Genomic DNA, 17,518 nt, shown 5'->3' with positions numbered 1-17,518 from the left:
GGACAGAAACCCACAGTAAAGAGGATTAAAATTACAAAAAAAAAAAAAAAATTACAAAAAAAAAAAAAAAAAAAAGGTTTTTTTTTTCTTTTCAGACACATTCTATTCAACAATTATCGAAGCCAGCAGCTCTGGAGCTGAATCCAGTGAAGTCTGCTGACTTAGATCAACCACCTTGCTAATACAACCACACTGCTTCCAGATCCACCAGCTGTCCAGCTTGGAGCATGGGTGCAGAAGGAAGGCTTTCCACATACAAACCTCTTGTTTGATGTCAACCCCAGGATGATCTGACCTGTAACTAGCTCTGTAGCCCACGTCCTCCCCATTCCCTGGACTTAGAATATTGTCAGATGGGGATTCTCTGCATGGATGTGTGTGCATGTCTTAAAAAAATTGAAGTACAACCATACTGTGGGTAGGAAAGCATCCAAATCTCTTTCCCTCCCCAATCATAAACTCAATGATTTACCTGGATTTCCTCATCCAGTCAATACAGATATCCTGCTTACCAAGCTTGCAACACCCTATGATTTTGCTTGCTTTTCAGCTCTCAGAAATCCCACTTGGAGAGGAGAAGAGCAGCTGATAACAACTGAGCTTGCAGCACCTACATGGTATAAATCTACCATGCTACCACTTAAATAAAGATGAATCCACAACAAAGAAATACTTTGGGGCTCAGGGGGAGTGTTTCAGGGAAGAGAGCTTTTGGCTGGGTGGTTTCTGGGTGGATGTTGTTACAAGCCTTATCTTACTTCATGTAAGTAGACTTCAGTGATGGCAGCAGCTTCACATCAAGTACAGCAGCAACTAGGCTACTCAAATAAAAACAGTATTTCAGGGCAAGATTCCTAAAAGGACAATGTTCCCTGGAAGACTCAAACTGCTCAAGGTTTTTCAGAAATCAGGCAAATCAAGATTTTAACAAATATATTACTGACAATAGAGTTTTGGGGGGGTTTGTATGTTTCAGTTTTGAAAACAGCACTATTTGCAAGTCATCTTTGTAGGCTTTTACTGTAGTAGTATTTCTTCACACAGTAGTACTTTTTCAATGCTAGGTATCATCATTCACTTACCATACACACTGTTCTTGCTTTTGTGTGCAGTATACACAATTAAAACCTTATTTGTCAAAATTCACTCAATTCAGTCAGCTTTTTTTTTATCCAAATATACAGGATTGCTTTCAAGAATACTTTACAGATATAAACTTTCAAACTGGTAGTATTTTGCAACTGAAGTTAACTCCAGCCAGCCAACTAGCATAAAATGTTTAAGATAAACTTTCCTTTAATCTCATACATAGATTGAATCTCGTATCTTTATATTCAGTAATGCACTCCAGACAATCAGAGGTGGGGGAAACTAAAAACAGATTTAAAAAAACATTGAAACTTCACAAACTGTGAAAGATCGAGGCTTAGAAACTACTTAAGCAGGAGCAATAAAATGCTTAGAGTAAGTGTTAAATCTCAGCAATAAAATGCTGAGATGTTTTGGCAGAGGAAGGTGCTGACTTTCAGCCTCTGCTGCCCAGGAGCCTAAGGAGCTGCAAGGAGCCACCCTTCCTTGCAGGCAGCCAAGGAGCATCCCAGCAGAAGCAAAGCACTCTTTCCTGCCAGCAGTGTAGCTCAGTCATCACAGTGGCCACACGTACACCACAGCCTTCCTGCCATGAGAAGGGGCACTGCAGCATGCCATGCACACAGCACCCCTCTGGGGAAAGATTAAATTCCTAAAGGCTCCAGTGAAAAAGAACACCAGAAGGGAAAAGATTATTTGCTTTCATTTAGGAACCATTACACTCAAAGTAAAACAACTTTTAAAACCATTAAACTTAAGACAAAGCAAAACAAGCCAAAAGCCTTTATTAGTGTAACTGTGTGCTTCCATCCCTGGGAATCACTGGAAAACATCCCCCTTCTCTCTCAACCATACAGAACACACCAGCCAGCTATACTGCATTTAGACTTGTCAAAAATGTGTGGCTGCTGAACAACTCTGCCTTGAGGCAGCATTGAAATAAGCCCCTCTCTCCTTTTTACAGCTGCTGTTGATGGGCAGCCATGGTCAAACATGAGGACAAAAGCAGAGCTATGAATTAAGCACCAGGAGGGTTTTGGGCTGGCATCAGCACGGGGTGGAGGGCACTGGGCAGTTTGAGGCTCTCATGGTGGAGCATCAGGATGTGGCTCTGGCTGAGGACTGGGCAGTGCCCTGGCACCATCACCATTTACCCCACAGAATTCAAGAGGACCAAGCGTGCTGCTGGCACAGACACACTGCTGGAGGGAGCAATACTGCTGGAGGGCAGTGCTGGCAGAAGTAACAAAGGAGAGGATGACACTTGGGGGACTGTATAAAAAAGATGTGCTTTCTAGAAACAGAACTGGTGCATGTTTGGCCAGGCAGTTCCCAAGACAATGCTGGAACCACACATCATCACCAACATCTGCTCTCTCCAATACATTTTCCACCTCCTACATAGTCAAAGGACTTTTCAAATCATACAGAGTCTCATCAGGGGTTTGGAGCAAAAGAAAAAAAATCAGTCTTGTTGCATTCTAAACATCTCAGGGATTTTTCTGGGAACATAATTAAGACAAATGAATTTAAACACTCAATTTCTATAATGGACTCAACAGATCCCCATTAAGAGATATGGGCAGGCATCCAAATTGCCCTGCTGAAGCCAGCAAAATCATCTTTTCATCAAGTTTTGTTCCATTAAAAATTGCAGATTAAATGTCTAAACATTGTGTGAGCAGTTAAAGGCACAGGATAAGGAGAAGACAGGCAGATAATGTCAAGGGATACCAGAGGATACTGGCTGGCTAACTACTGCCAAATTTTCCTAAACAAGATTAGGAAAGAGCAAGAGGTGACTATGTGAAGTCAAATCTTTCTTTAATGGTTAGTTTTGTAGCACGTAAATTAGGGAAGAAACATCACTGCAGTAAGGGACAGTAAAAGTCATATATACATTTTATTAAAATATGACATAGAGAAGCTGCAGTTTCTCATCTAGAGGTCAGTTTTCTTATCAGTGATGTCCTTGAGTACAACAGGATGCAAAGAGAACTGTCACACCCAGGTGAAATCATACCACCACACCCACGTTGAGAACACATGTATCTTTTTCCTTGAAGACTGAAGTGTGTGATGACAATTCCACAGGAGCAGGGGGAAGCTGCACTGCACATCAGATCCCAAAACTAGCAGGCTGCCCCTCAACCTGACCTACTTAATCTGCTGAAAGATGCTGCTCTTCCATCACAACACAAGAACCCAACACACGCTCTATCCAAAATCCGTTCCCCAAGAAGGGCATTAAGAGGGGGTGGGTTCCAGGCAAGGGGGAAATGAGTGTTCATGCTTCTTTTCCCCCCTTTCTGATTTCACATATGCTAAGAATTGCAGTACAAAGAGTTCTAAAACCTGTGTATAAAGATCAAATTGCTATGAAAACGGCTCAGAACTTGTAAAATAGTCTTTGTTGCTGCTGGCCTTTTTAATAATAAAAATAGGGTTTAAAGTCTGGTCTTGCAGCAAGCAGGAATCTCTAGGGTGACACAATAACCATTTTAGTTAATCTGACCTGCAGCAGAAATCAGGAAATAAGGTATGTTTTAAAGTCCTTCCTTATAGTGAAATGGCATTTGCAGCATGGCTGTAATCACACAAAATGAAAGGTTTTAAAATTGACCTCTCTGTTCTTCACTCAATCCTCTGAGAAAAGTATTTCCTTTCCTGCTCACAGAAATTCTCTCACTTATGTCTCATACCTCGCATTTCAGAAAATACGCAAAATCTATTTTTACTATTACACCAATGACATTTTTGAGGCACTTTAATATTAAAAAATAAATTTAAAGTTGTATAAGGAGACAAGAAGTACTTCAGCTATGAGATGCTGAAACTTTTACTTAAAGCAATACTGCAGATTGGTTTTAAACTCTTCTGGTTACAAAGTACATGGTGATGTGGTTGCCTGCCTTATCAAAGCCTCAATAATGCAAGTTATGCAGATCTCGAGGCTTTCCCTAAAGAGGAAGAATCTTTTAAATACAACTGATGAAAAGTATACACTGCTACAAATAAAGTCAACTAATTCACAGCAGCTAATCCACGATGTGTACAGCAGAGAGTGGCTGTATTATCAAAGGTGGGGGGGAAAAAAGAGTGTTATCTGGCTAGATTCAAGTTCACCTTGGAAAAGGAGTAAAGCCTTTGTGTCTGGTCACAAAGTACCCAGGACAGCATTCAGGTATTTGATATAAGTTTTCACAGAAGACAAAGTACATGAAACATTTGCTCTCTAGATCCTCAAAAATTGGTTTTACCAAGGAAGATTTTTCTACAGGTAGAGATGAGATCACCTGTCTTAGTCAGTGCTCACAGAGCAATAAGAGGACTGAGGTTAAAGAAAAGCCAGCCAGGCAGCCCTTGCCCAGCATCGTGCTGGCATAAGAAATTCATACCACTGTCTGCTTCTGCAGACACTTCCATATACAAAGTACTAGGAAACAAATCTGAGGAGCAGAGAAAAGAAATTTCTCTTCATTTGAATGCTAGGAATTCATGCCTGAGAAACAAAAAAGTAAAAATATTGTCTTGGCAATGCAATAACAAATAAATATAGCCCCATGGATGTAAATGAGCTCAGAAGAAATGCTGGGAAGACAGATATGGCTTAACACCACAATTCTGGACTTGGCTATAATTAATATAAGAGAAAGACTTAAAAATGTATGTACAAGATACTGGCTTTAATATTAAGTAAAAAGTGGGGATGTCTCCACATATGACATTACAGGCAGATAGAGTACAGGACAGATTAAATAAATATTTAAACTAACAGAAGAACTGGCAGGAAAGGAAACCAGGGAAGGCTGAAGACAACTTAAATGTATGCCTAAGGGTTATGTGTGCTATCCAGCAATAAGTACATCAGGAGTAATAAAAGCACTAAAGTAGATGAACAAGAATTTGTATAAGACTTGCAGAGGGAAAAAAAGAAAGGAATATAAGCATACAAAAGAGACAGAAGCTCGCAATCCTATCAGCTTCCACAATAAAGAAACTAAACAACAAATTAGCAAATAGTAAAATTCAAAGTCAAAGAAACTGTGACCGAATTTCAATGTCTACCTTTTTCTAGCTCACATCTGTGAAAGACCTATCTGAGCCTTTTAATGCCCTTTACTGTGTATTTTTAAAGAACTAAATACTGAGGTACCTTTTTAGTGGGTCCACTTACCCCACCAAAATGACTTTTCTCTTTTTTGTATCCATTGTCTCTTTTTGACCAGCTTTTTCAAGCAAGGTTTCACTGGGTTTCATTATGTCCTCTGTTTAGTGCTTTGAAAGTTGTCTACTGCTCTCAGTCACTTCTCTCTTCATTGTCTTTGGAAGAAAGAGCTGCAATTTTTTTCACATTCCCTTTAAGCATTTTAAGGAACTTGAGAAGAAAATGAAAAATAAACCTTAAAATCTGCTTTCAATCCCAAGCCTCTCACACTGGTTGTCATAAAGCTCAATGAGCATTACTGCCTCCAGTCTCTACCTTTCCCATACAAAATTTTCTGCCCTACAGGTTGAATGCGGTTGAATAGCAGACTTCTCATATGAGGGACATTCTCTGAGGAAAACTGACACTTGGAGGCTGCATATTTAAACATTTACCATCCTCTCCTCCTGCCTATAATGCAATTTCTCTTCTTGCAATTGCTTCCTTTCAAACTGTTTTAATTAGCCATACAATTAGTTTCCACTGACTTTTCCCTCTGTTGTAATTTAGATTTAACAGCAGAAAGGCAGAATAGCATGCACTGTTTGAAATGCAGTCCTGACTTATAATAGAGCTGTATGTAATACTGTAGATTTCTTTCAGGTGAACATCCCACATACCTGCTTCAGTGGCACAACAGGACCTACTGTGGTTGTATCCCCCAAGACCAGCTGCCTTGTCTGTCTAAGAGGGTGCAATAAAATGTTCTGGAGAACAACAGAACATTTTTCCAGGATAGCCATGGAGTAATGTACCAATAGGACAAGGGGAAAAAAAATTGTATTTTGAGTTGGTATTTCACATTTCCTAATATATAATTAACTCCACACAAGAAAAAATCCAGGGCACAGAACTTCCTGACTCCTTATTTTGCTCATTCTTGATAAGAAGTTCCTATGTGTTGGAGTGTGCATTTCCTGTTACCAGGTTTTTTGTTTGCTTAACCATTATTGATACATTTCTTTGTCTTCTAGGACAATTGGAACATGATTTCCTCTGTGCAGTCTTGTCAGCTTGCCTTACTTGGAGGGTCAGGGAAGTTCTTGGGTGTCTAGCATCAAGCTCTCTGTATGCTTTCAGACACTGCCTAGGCTAATTTTGCTGCAAAGACAAGAAACAGGTGACAGCACCCCACACCTATGCAACCTGTATTCCACAGGTTTTGTTTCAGATGTTTCACTTAGGAGAAGACTGTTCAATGACCATCTCATCACGCAGTCCACCCAACACTTCTTGGCAGACCACTCTCTGGATCTTCATTATCATTTTCTTTTTGTACTTTCAGCCCTAAAGTTTCCTCTATTAGCAAATTTCTGATCTAAGGCCACAGTTAAAACTGGTTATACATCCATTCTCTGTCTCTCAGACAAAGTGAGAAAAGGCTATTTGCAAATCCAAGAACATGCTTAATGGAGTTTTGTGGGGGGGCTGTTTTTCACTAAAGATAGTTGTTATCATCTTTCAGGCAGATGGTTTTAGGGTATTTGATGCAGTGTCTCATCTGCTCTTTTTTTACATTCCTTCAAAACACCAATATGAATGTCACAAACACACATTCAGTTTGCTTTGTAGCTCACCCAATAATCTAACACATTGTAGAATTTCTATTCCTGACTTTCTGCAAGACTTTTAACACACCAATTTTCTGATGATTGCCCTATTTGTAAGGCTACATTGCAGCTATTAAAATTTATGTCTCTTTGATTATCATGGTTTGTGTTTTTGTCTTTCAAAACATTCAGAATCAGGTAAGAAACACTAAGAACAGTAAGGATAATATAAATCAGGCAATTAAGCAGAAGTTCTTAGGATAATGCTGAAAGCTCATAAAAGCCAGCTGATCACAACGAGGCCTTGTTTTGCTTACAGTATCCTGTACTTGCTTTTTTGAGAGGTTATGGTTAACTTTTGCCCTGCCACAAGATTGGTCTTAAATAATTTGAACCACTGAGTCCAGAAGACTAGATAGAGAAGCAGCACAAGAGGAAAAAGAAAACAAACAGCTTGAAAATGTGAGTTGGAGGCGGTAGGGGAAGCAGCAAAGAATCAAGTTACAGTAACTTGTTACCTGAGAATGTGAGAGGAAATAAGGGAGTTAAGTCATATGAGACAGGAAAAAAATATGGTAACTGTTTAGAAGATACTACCAACAACTAAAATTCAGTCATTACTATGTAAGACCCAGAACACACTGGAATCATGCTGGCTCTTTGTTTGATGTTTTCTACAGGAGTTGTTCTGTCTCTACAAAAACCCCTAGGGCTTGCCTTTTTCCTCCCAGTCAGTTGATACTAAAGGTATTCAATTTTCTCAGCATCTCATCTACTGGCATCTTGTATCTGTGTCAAAAAATGCATGAGTGTGTCAAGCAGGCAGGAACAAGGGAGTGGGAAGATCTGTGCAGTTGCAAGTTTTCTTGGTTTGAAAGACAGGTGTTTGTTAAGAAAGGCAGGAGCCTCTCTTGAAATGGACAATATAAACCCTCTCCCTTCAAATTATAATTTTAAAATAAAGGAGATCTCAGGCAAAGGTACAGAAATAGGAATAATGCTTTTTTACTAGGAAAAATTAAAAATAAAAATACAGTAATACAAAAAGAAGAAAAAAACCCCAAACACTGTCAGAGACAGAATACAACCTGACACCCTGTCAGTCAGGGTGTTGGCAGCAGTCCCATTAAATGGTGGCTGCAGTCCCCCTGCAGTGGCAGGTGTGGTTCAGCTGAAGCAGTGCTCCTGTAGAAGGGTTCCGTTTTCCTCTGAAGGTCCAGGGATATTGTGGAAATGTCTAGTTTTCCTCTGGAATCCAGTGGAAAGAAGGCTACTTTGGTGTTTCAAATCTCAGATTTTATCTAGTTGGGAATGTTTGGCTCCTCCCCCCTGGGGGGAGAATCTCCCAGTGGGATGATGTGATTTTATCAGTCATGCAGTGGGACTCAATGGCCCATTAAGAGAAGATAATTTCCTGGAGGAAGGATGGGTTGTGGAAAAGATAAAGAACACTGCCCCACCTGGTTTTAACAGCTGGTGATAAAACACATACTTCTGGTTACTTGTGCTTTGCAAGCCAAGACACAAGTGAACAGAGCTGCTGACAGAACAAGGAGTGGGGAAGGAGAATCTGCTGTCCATCAGGTACTTGCTCCACACACTCCTTCCCCTAGCTCCAGATGCAGCTGCTTCCCTTTATGCACTGACAGACACTGCAAGGTGACACAGGTAAGAGCAGGGGTGAAGGTGGATACCATGGAAATAAGCAAAGATGGTCTCAGTAAAATAGCTGTTCACCTGCTCAGCCTCAAGCAGGTATCTTGCCCAAATACATTCTGAAAGGTTTGCCCAGGCTGAGCCTTAAGCTTCCCAAAGCTGTACTACAAAAGCATGCTCACTTTTGAAGAGGATAGACAGAAGTACAAAGAAATTGGGAAAAATTCCTTCACCAAAAGGGTTGTCAAGCATTTGAACAGGCTGTCCTAGGAAGTAATTGAGTCACCATTCTTGGAGGGATTAAAAAAATACCTACATGTGGCACTTAGGGACACAGTTTAGTGATGGTCCAAGACTTGGCAGTGCTGGTCTAACAGTTCAGTATGATGATCTTAGAGGTCTTTTCCAACCTAAATGATTCTAAGGGATCAGAGTTTATATTTAGAATTACAGTGTATATACTGTTTAATACTGACATTTTTACAGGTCTTCTGGGATGCACTGTTCATATGGCTGGCTTGCACATTTGACAGTATCCTACACCTACTCAATTTGGGAAAGCTCATTTCAGGAAAGGGGATGAAGCCACAGATAAACTACAAATACAGCAACAATAATCACACTGACTGAACATTTTCCTTGTAACTGGAAGCACTGTAGAAAGTACAACAGGAAATAGCAGACCACATAAAAAAAGTTATGGTTTAATAGTGCAAATATCAGGGACAATGACAGGAGTGCATCCTCTCAGTTTGAAGAGGCAGATAAGGCAGAATGAAAAACAGGGGTAATTTACCCAGATTGTAGGAATGCCACTGCTCAAAGAGCTGGTCCATGAGGAGAGCAAGGACAAAATTCTTGAGTGCACAAAGCAGCAGCTTGGGGCAAGCCTTACAGCTGTCTCAGAAGGAATGTGCACTTTCCATAGGTATTAAAATCTGCTGAAACAGGTGAAAGAGGGAAATAAATACAGACTTAATTCATGGCAGGCTACATAGGCTAAGAATATAGGAAAGTAAATGACTTAGCATAGGGGAAGTTTGAGGCAATAGGTCATGCAAAAAAGATGAAAAGGTCACAGCAATTATGTATAGCCTTTTGGATAAAAGAATCCACTGCAGAGTCTCTGGATGTACTTCCAGCAATGTTAAGATGTTGCTTCCAGCTACTGGATGACAGCACATCTTGGATTTATAAGTATTCATTGTCAGGATGCACACCCTGCATTTTGGGAAACTTTGCTTTAGAACATGCTACAGTGCCATCAGTCCACACCCTCTCCCTTCTCCCAGGGCGTCACCATCAACATATGAAAGACAGATTTGAGGAAGGCAGGTCCATATTAATTCTTAAAGAACTATAAGCAGACAATCAGATGAGGCTTTCCAGCAGATACTCAACTGGAGTGACCTGGAAAGAATCTGATTTCAGCTGACAGGGGCATCAAAGTTTCCAAGTTTGGTTCCTTAGCAGCAGACTATAACCACAACATGACAAGACAGACAGACAGACAAGGGTAAGCCATTTCAAGCCTTCATCCCACTGTACACCATGCTTTTGTGTTACCAGTTTTAGTCTTGGGATATTTGTTGATTTTTATTTTGCTCTTATTCCAGTCCTATTCATGCTCAAATTTTTTCAATGCAAATGTGTGCTGACCAGTTTTCTCCAAACTGTCAATGAAGTGCTAATTTTTTCCAGCTGCATTTGCTCTCATTTCCACTCAATCCTGAGATGGTCTCAGATGAAAAAGCACCACTGCCACAGAAGGTGGGTGTCCCCATTCTCCATGTGAAGCTTGGAAATGCTTCTGGCTGCCTCATTCTCTGGAGAACAAAGCAGCAGGACAGAGGGCAAGTAAATACCAACACAAATATCTGTGTTGTTCCAAGAGGCACATGTACCTCCTCTTCTTTTGATGGAGCAATTGGAGACTCACTCTGGGAGCAGCAGCACAGCACGGAGAAACACACAGGACAAAGAGTGGTGCAGGTTATGTTAGTCTGGCACAAAATGAGATGCACAGAAGGACTGGAATTCAAGACATATTAGAACACCAAGCACTAAACATAGATGCCTTCTCTGGTCTGTTGGCTCCTTTTCTTGTACACCACGATGCCATTTTTTAAAAGAGATCTCAGGAAAAATATCAGTTAAACCTCACCTCCTTTGTGGTCTAAATATGCAAACTGCAGAATATTTTTAATGATCTTACACATTATTGTTCGGAAAACAAAAGAAAAGGAGCTGCATAAATGAATTACTTTGCAGTCTTTATTAAAAGGAAGTACATCTAGAAAGGATCAGATGATGCAGAGGTAGTCACCTACAAAACAAGACAGATTAGCATCACCCACTGATTGTTGATCCTGGTGGCACTAGAGGGCAAACTGGAAAGGGCTCCAGGGCAACTTTGTACTCACAGATTGTAGCAATGAAGAAAGAGTTTTAGGCAGAAACAAAGAATTAAAAGATAATAGTAAAGCAAGTTCCTTCTCTCTCATTTTACAAATTTTGTCTACTATGGTGCAAATCCAGAGCATTGATTCAAATACTATTTTACTGGATTTCCATTTGTTTTGCCTGGGCCCCTACATTAATCCAAACAATAAGGGCCTTTAAAGCATTCATAAATAACCTGCTGCTGCTGCTGGCACCTAGGAGCCAAGTGCAGCAATGTTAAGCAACAACAAATTTCATAGTTCAAGAGGCACAGTTAAGGAAAAAGGTTGCTCAGAAAATCACTCTCATTTAGCACAAAGATCCTTAAAAATTGCATGAAATCAGTCAAGTAACTATAGAAACCAATTTCTTCAGCTCTGTATCACACGTCTCACACCTCAATTGTCTTTATTATTGTCTGCTGTCAGATCCTTAATCAGAAATGTGAACAGGCTTGATGATTTATTCAGCAGGGACAAGAATCTGTAGGTCAAGTGAAAAATTTCACACACACATACACACACACACACATCTTCAACCTTAGGTACTTTCATTTCATTCTGTTCCCAGTAGCTCTGGGGGCAACTCCAGTGAGATCCAATATTAAGGCTCAATTAAAATAAGCTCCAATTAGTGGAGCTTTTTTCTCTCAGGCTAGAAAAGTCAGGAAATGGATATTGGGAAATGTAAAAAGTCAGCTACTGAGAGGAGGCTGCAGACATAAATGAACTTATTTGTTGATTTCTACAGTTGCTATGCAGAGGCCTCTGGGAGTAAAAGCTTAACCAGTCTAAGCTATAAACTAAAACCCCTGCAGCTAAACATGAACTGTGTGAAACAAGGGCTCCATTCCAGAACAGAAAACTGCTGGGCCCAGAAAATTAAAAGCCAGAGGCGTTTTCCATTTAAAACTAAATCCCAGTACCGCCTCCCAGCCAAAGAATTATAAGCAGTATCAGATTTACAAAACGAACAATTACCCTGGAAAAATGTAGCCTATTGTACGGTCCCAGATGCTAAATCTCAAAGTTTCTTTTTTTTTTTTTTTTTTTTTTTTTTTTAATCCCACATTATATTTCTACCAAGTGTACTGCTGCAGTTTACAAAGGACTGTTTCGAGACAGGACTGAAACGGCAGAAATAAAATGTTAAAAAAAAGAGAGCTCATAATTCATTGACCTCATTTGAAGCACTGCCCTTGCCTGTGGCAGTTCCTGTCCTTCCCCAAGGCCTCTGCAAATGGTATGCAGTAGCAAAATAAACCCTGACCTAATTGCCAGGACAGGGCTGCCAACCTTCTCTCAACACACAAAGCAAGCATGGTAACTCAAAGTCCTACCTCTTTCGCTTTCTGCTTTAACCGCAGTTGCTCTGGATCTTCTTTATTGGAACGGCTCTACCAAAGGAAGAGGAAAAAGATTGAATAGAAATTACTGGCATCCCAAACACCATCCTATCTGTTAAATATTTAATAAATGACAGTTTTCTCTGGTGATTGAAAGATTTAGCTCCAGGGGTGAATGCCTCAATCCAGACTGGCTTCCATCCCCCTCCACACACATACGTGCACACCCCTCCTCATCTGGGCCGGCTGCCTCTGCTCTAGCCAGAGGCAAGATTAAGCTGAAAATGATGCTAACACTGTCAGTCAGGTCCAGTCTAGGCATGATGTTGTTCATGTCAGCAGTAGACACTTAAAAAGGACAGGAAGTATAGGAAAGAAAGGGAGTTGTATTCATGCAAGCACAACACAGTTCGTTCAACTCTAGATTAGGCTCCACCCAACAGGCTCCAAAATTCAGCTTGAAACAAAACCAAAAGAAAAGAATCAACAAAGATGGTTAAGTCACAGCTGATGAAGCAACATCTACTGTTGTAGGGTTTTTTTTCCTCCCTCCTCTTCTTGAGGGGAGGGAGGAGAGAAGAAACTTATTCTGTACTAGCAACAGCTCCATCAGAGGTTCATGGATGCTGTGGTACCAGCTCCAAGGCTAGCCCCCTGAACTTGACTACAGAAAACAAATACACCTGCAAGAGTGGAGGGTCTCACCAGGCTTCTGTTTCAGAGGCAAAAAGAGATAAAGGAAGGACATTTATAGATTTTTACTTCATTTTGACCGGTAGGAAAAATCTCAAATGAGCAGTTTACCCCACAACACATTTCAAAGAACTCTTGTAGATTTTTTAGAAAATGTCAATAGGTTAAATCATTTTCTGTATAGCTTCAATTGTCCTAAACATTAGATTTTCAGTGACAGGGTCAATGATTACTATATTTAAAGCAGAAGTAGGAGAAATCTGATGATGGTCACCAACCCAGAGGACATGACTACTTCCTTGGAAACCTAGAGTCTTACCTTGGCTGCTCGAAGCAACATTTCACGTTCTTCTTCTTCTTTTCTCTGTTTTTCTAGGTGGTCAAGCTTCTCAAGAAATCTCAGTTGTGCTCTGGTGTCACTACACACAATGTACTTATCACTCCCCTGAAAAGAGAAGTTTGTTACAGGCAACCAGGAGCTAATAAACCTAATGGGAACAATCTGAAAAGAACAACACTGTTTTTCAGCTGAAAAATGTGGGCTGTTTTAGAAAGACTTCAGGTGGTAGGTAGTCATTTACACATCTCTCCACTGAAGCGTGTTTCCAGGTGTCTGTGACTAGTAAGATGTTACTGAACAAGAGACATTAACATCCAGACTATAATAACAGAAGTCTCCCCTAACCTTACACTTAAGATTGAAATTTTGTTTTAAACCATCAACTTCATATCCACTAAATGTGTTAAAAATAAAAAAAAGGAATTGTAAAGCAGCAGGGTATAATACCTTTTCTCCTTTGAAGAGAGAAAAACCTAGAATTTGTTATGTTAACTTTCTAGTGCTTTGTGTCCTAGTTTCAGCCTAGTTTCATTTAATGCAGAAGTTGAAACGAGCATCACCTGGTATTTCCAAAAAGATGTTTTATGTATTGGAGGGCTGGTTTAGAACCAATTATAATGAATCTTAGGGGTTAAGAAGGTTAAGTATATTATATATAGTTTATTATAGCTTTAAGAATACATATTTTTGCCTGAGTGAATGCTTTCCAAGTCCTAGGATAGTTTATGTTGATAGGTAACCTGGGGAAGTCATCTGGTCCAGACACCTGTACAAAGCTGGGCCAGTGAATACCAGTAATTTGTATTAGTCCAACAGTGACTGGACACACAGGCATTGACACAGGACTGAGGTCCTTTTGGTCTAAAGAATAGCAATCAGTAGTTTATTTTACATTCTATTTTTGCCCCTACTGGAAAGCCTGAGTTGACATTTACTTTAGCTCATAAAGGCAGAGAAAGGAAAGATCCAAAACATGGACAACTGGCAATGAAAAGCTTGGGTTTGCTATTCTGCTCTTCACAGACAGGTTTCTTGAGCCATGCTTTGGCCAGAGGGCATTTAGGCAACACAAGACAAGGAGCCCATTCTAGATGAGGCATGTCTGTGCCACCTGTTTGTACCACTTTTTAGTGCATGTCCTACAGTTGTCTCCTTTCTCAGCTACTTTGTGAACTTGTTTATTTTTCCAGAGAAATTTATCTTGGGGCGTTTATCAGCCAAAAACACTATGTACTTTCAGCAACTCTTTGTTTTATCTTACCCCAATCTCACATTGGAATGAAACAGCTCTGACATACAGCTATTCTAAAAGAGGCACAGGATATTTTTCAGCTGAATTTTAGGCAAGGTTATATGTTAAGTATATGGACTATCAGTGACTTCAGTTGCTCAGATTTTAGTTTTCAAGGATACTAAACTCAGACTCTTCTTCTCACATCCAGTCATGTACTATGAAAAGAAGAAAGGAAAATAAAAGTTCCCTTGTGGAACACTGTTGTCTCCTAATGTGAATGTTCACAACTGAGTCACAGCATGAAATCAATCCCTTTTCTGGTATTACATTTGGTCCTTTTCAATGAACCACTTCATTGTCACATATTACCAACTGTGGCTCAAAACCCACCACATGCTGCAACCAGAGACTGCAAGCAGTGGCTGTGGCTCTGCAAAAAGTCCAACAAACCTTTTCCCCCCTTCTGTCACTGCTCAAGTTTTTTTTTAACCACTCCCCACAAAGCATAGGCTATTTTTGAGTCACTCTCAGTACATCAGTACAACTTGTTTTGAAGCAGCAGTTTATAATAATCCACCACCATGCCACAATCCTTTTAAAAGGACAAAGAAGAAAGCTGTAGTACCAGAAGATTATTCTTTCTGAAGTTTACAAGTGTTTTGCTTTGGAATTGCCAGATACTTACACATTTTAAGACAAATCCATGACCCTATACCAACCAGCAGTGTAAGTCAAATAGAAACTCTCCAATGCACTACCATGAGCTTATATGAGACAAGAAATAGTTGCATCTGTAACAGTATTTCAGCTCATCACCTGTTTTAAGATACCTTATTTCAGGGATTACTAAAAGAGGAACACCTGCAGTTACATTTTGTCCTACTCAATAAACTTCTCTGTGGCCATTGAGCAGGGAATTGATGAGACAGAAACATTACATTGTACCCCTGTTCATAACTTGTAGCCGGTGCTGTTATGATGAAGCATCATCACCCACATCCTATAGCCCTACAGATAATGCAGTTTAGTTTAGTGCTACTGCATGAGGAGAAAATGTTTTCATGAAGTATCATTTATAGCTCAGCACCACACCATGCCTCTTGGAGCCACGAGCTCAGGGCTCCAACCACAGGAGCATGGCAGCTGTTTCATGCTGGGATAAATCCACATAAAAACCCTTTCCCTTTATGGTCTTCCAAAGGCTCTATATGAGCACTGCAACAAGAGCTGCATCACAGACAGCAGCTCCCAACCATCTGAAAGGCTATTCCTGCTTCACATAAAGAGACCACCATCATGGTTTTATTTTCATTAAGTCAGTGACTTCTAATTAGAACTTTTTTTAAATTCAGCAAAGAAAGGACAAAAGTTGCCAAGTCTAGATGATGGCACACCCTGCCAATTCACTCTCTGCAGGGCTATCTATCAGATCAAAGCCGCTAGTCATGAGCTGAGCAAACTGGGAAGAAGAGTTCCTGAGTATGATTCCACAAATTACTGGCCTTTTTAAACAATCTCCTATCCTAACAACAGTTGCTTTGGTTTCACCACCCCTAGTCCTATGACTGTCTTTTTGTAATGAAGATAAGCCAGTACAAAGCCTTTTGGAGCAACAGCCCAATCCTCCTGGAAAGGCTCTGGGAATTTATCTGACATAAATATAGCCCACATTATGCAGGGGAACCTACACAATCAAAAGCCATGACAGAAAAGAGAACAGGGGGTAAGCAGATGGAATACAGGGCTGTATAAATACCTATATTAATACATAACAGGACTCCAAAACTCTGCAGTGTTCTCCTCTTGAATTTAAGATTTCTAAAAGCCTGTCAGCATCTCTCACAGTAACATTACTCACAAAGGTAATCCTGTAGGACACTCCTCTGTCTCGTAATACCATCTTCCTAACAAAAGAGGGTATCTGTGCCTCTAAGATTACTGTGCCCGTTACTTTTGATTTTTTTGTTTTGCTTTTGAGAAAAGAGGAAAAGAAAGCCAGCTTATTGCAATCTTATAATCTTATCATTGCTTCTGGCAATTCAATCAGACAAAAACCTATCTGCTTTTCTATTGCTTTAGTTCAATGAGAAAGAAACTAGCCCTATCCCAGCCTACTGTCCAAAACCATTTCCTTCTGTTCTTGGTGTCTGCAGGACACCAAGTCCTACTGGTTACTCAGGACTTCAGCTTCCTCTTCACTTTTGCTGACAAGCTCAATTGTACCTCTCACTTTGGAGAAAACAACATACAACACGTGCAGATTTCTGAAGTCTTTTCATACAAAACTCTGTACTTGTTCTGTATTGACTTTCTTTTCTATTACATCTTCTTCTGGCAAGGAACAGAATATTCCAACTGCTCCAGACAACACCGTAAATAGTCAGAAGTTTCCAACCAGTTGCTCCTCTTTACTATTGCTGCTCTGATGCTGAAAGGCCCATAAAAAGTGTTCAGTACAAAAATAACTCCTATTCCATCAGTTGGCTGCTCTTGTTAAATTTCATTAAGTATAAAGTTCTTATAAAAAATTTCCAACTTGAACAAACAGGAAACTGAGTTGATAGCGACATTTGCTTCTCTCTTTTATTTTTTTTTTTAAACAGCTTTACATTGCAAGAAGTAAGGATTAGTATCTTGCTATTCAATGACTAAAGGAAAAAAGAAATAGCTGGTTTGGCTAGTAAATCATCACTTCCCATTTACACCATATAAGCATCTTAAGGGATACTACCCTTGCTGGGACACAATATACTTTATATTGAATGAAGCTAAAAAACTTTTAAGATTAAAAGAAAAATCTTAAGATGAAAAGGGCCTCTGCCTTCATGGAACACTTTCTAAAAGTAAAATAATCAATTTAGTTTCCAAAAGCTTTTTACTGAGCCAATACCAACTTCAATTCCACCAACAGCAAACGCATAAGAAAAACACAAGCTCCTAAATCAACCCACTATCAAGAGCA

General features: G+C 39.9%; 1 protein-coding gene across 3 annotated transcripts in view; it reads right to left on the bottom strand.

Annotated features, from left to right (window-relative positions):
• TAF4B (TATA-box binding protein associated factor 4b) overlaps window positions 1–17,518 on the bottom strand; it is a 70,611-nt gene that overhangs the window by 13,552 nt on the left and 39,541 nt on the right. For 2 of the 3 annotated variants that reach the window (XR_013773514.1, XM_079299355.1), the window contains exons 12-13: window positions 13,302–13,427; window positions 12,284–12,340 (exon numbers count right to left, since the gene is read on the bottom strand). Coding sequence is in view for 2 of the 3 variants with exons in the window: in XM_079299355.1 (XP_079155481.1) it covers window positions 12,284–12,340; window positions 13,302–13,427 (183 nt within the window). In the remaining variant the exon portion in view is untranslated. Of the gene's footprint in view, window positions 1–9,188; window positions 9,441–12,283; window positions 12,341–13,301; window positions 13,428–17,518 lie in introns of those variants that run through there. The other variant, XM_079299356.1, reaches the window with a different exon arrangement.

The sequence above is a fragment of the Erithacus rubecula genome, assembly GCF_903797595.1.
Source record: "Erithacus rubecula genome assembly, chromosome: 3".
Lineage (NCBI taxonomy): Eukaryota > Metazoa > Chordata > Aves > Passeriformes > Muscicapidae > Erithacus > Erithacus rubecula.
Note: the sequence above shows the minus strand (reverse complement) of the source record. Positions and strands in the feature narration are given on the sequence as shown.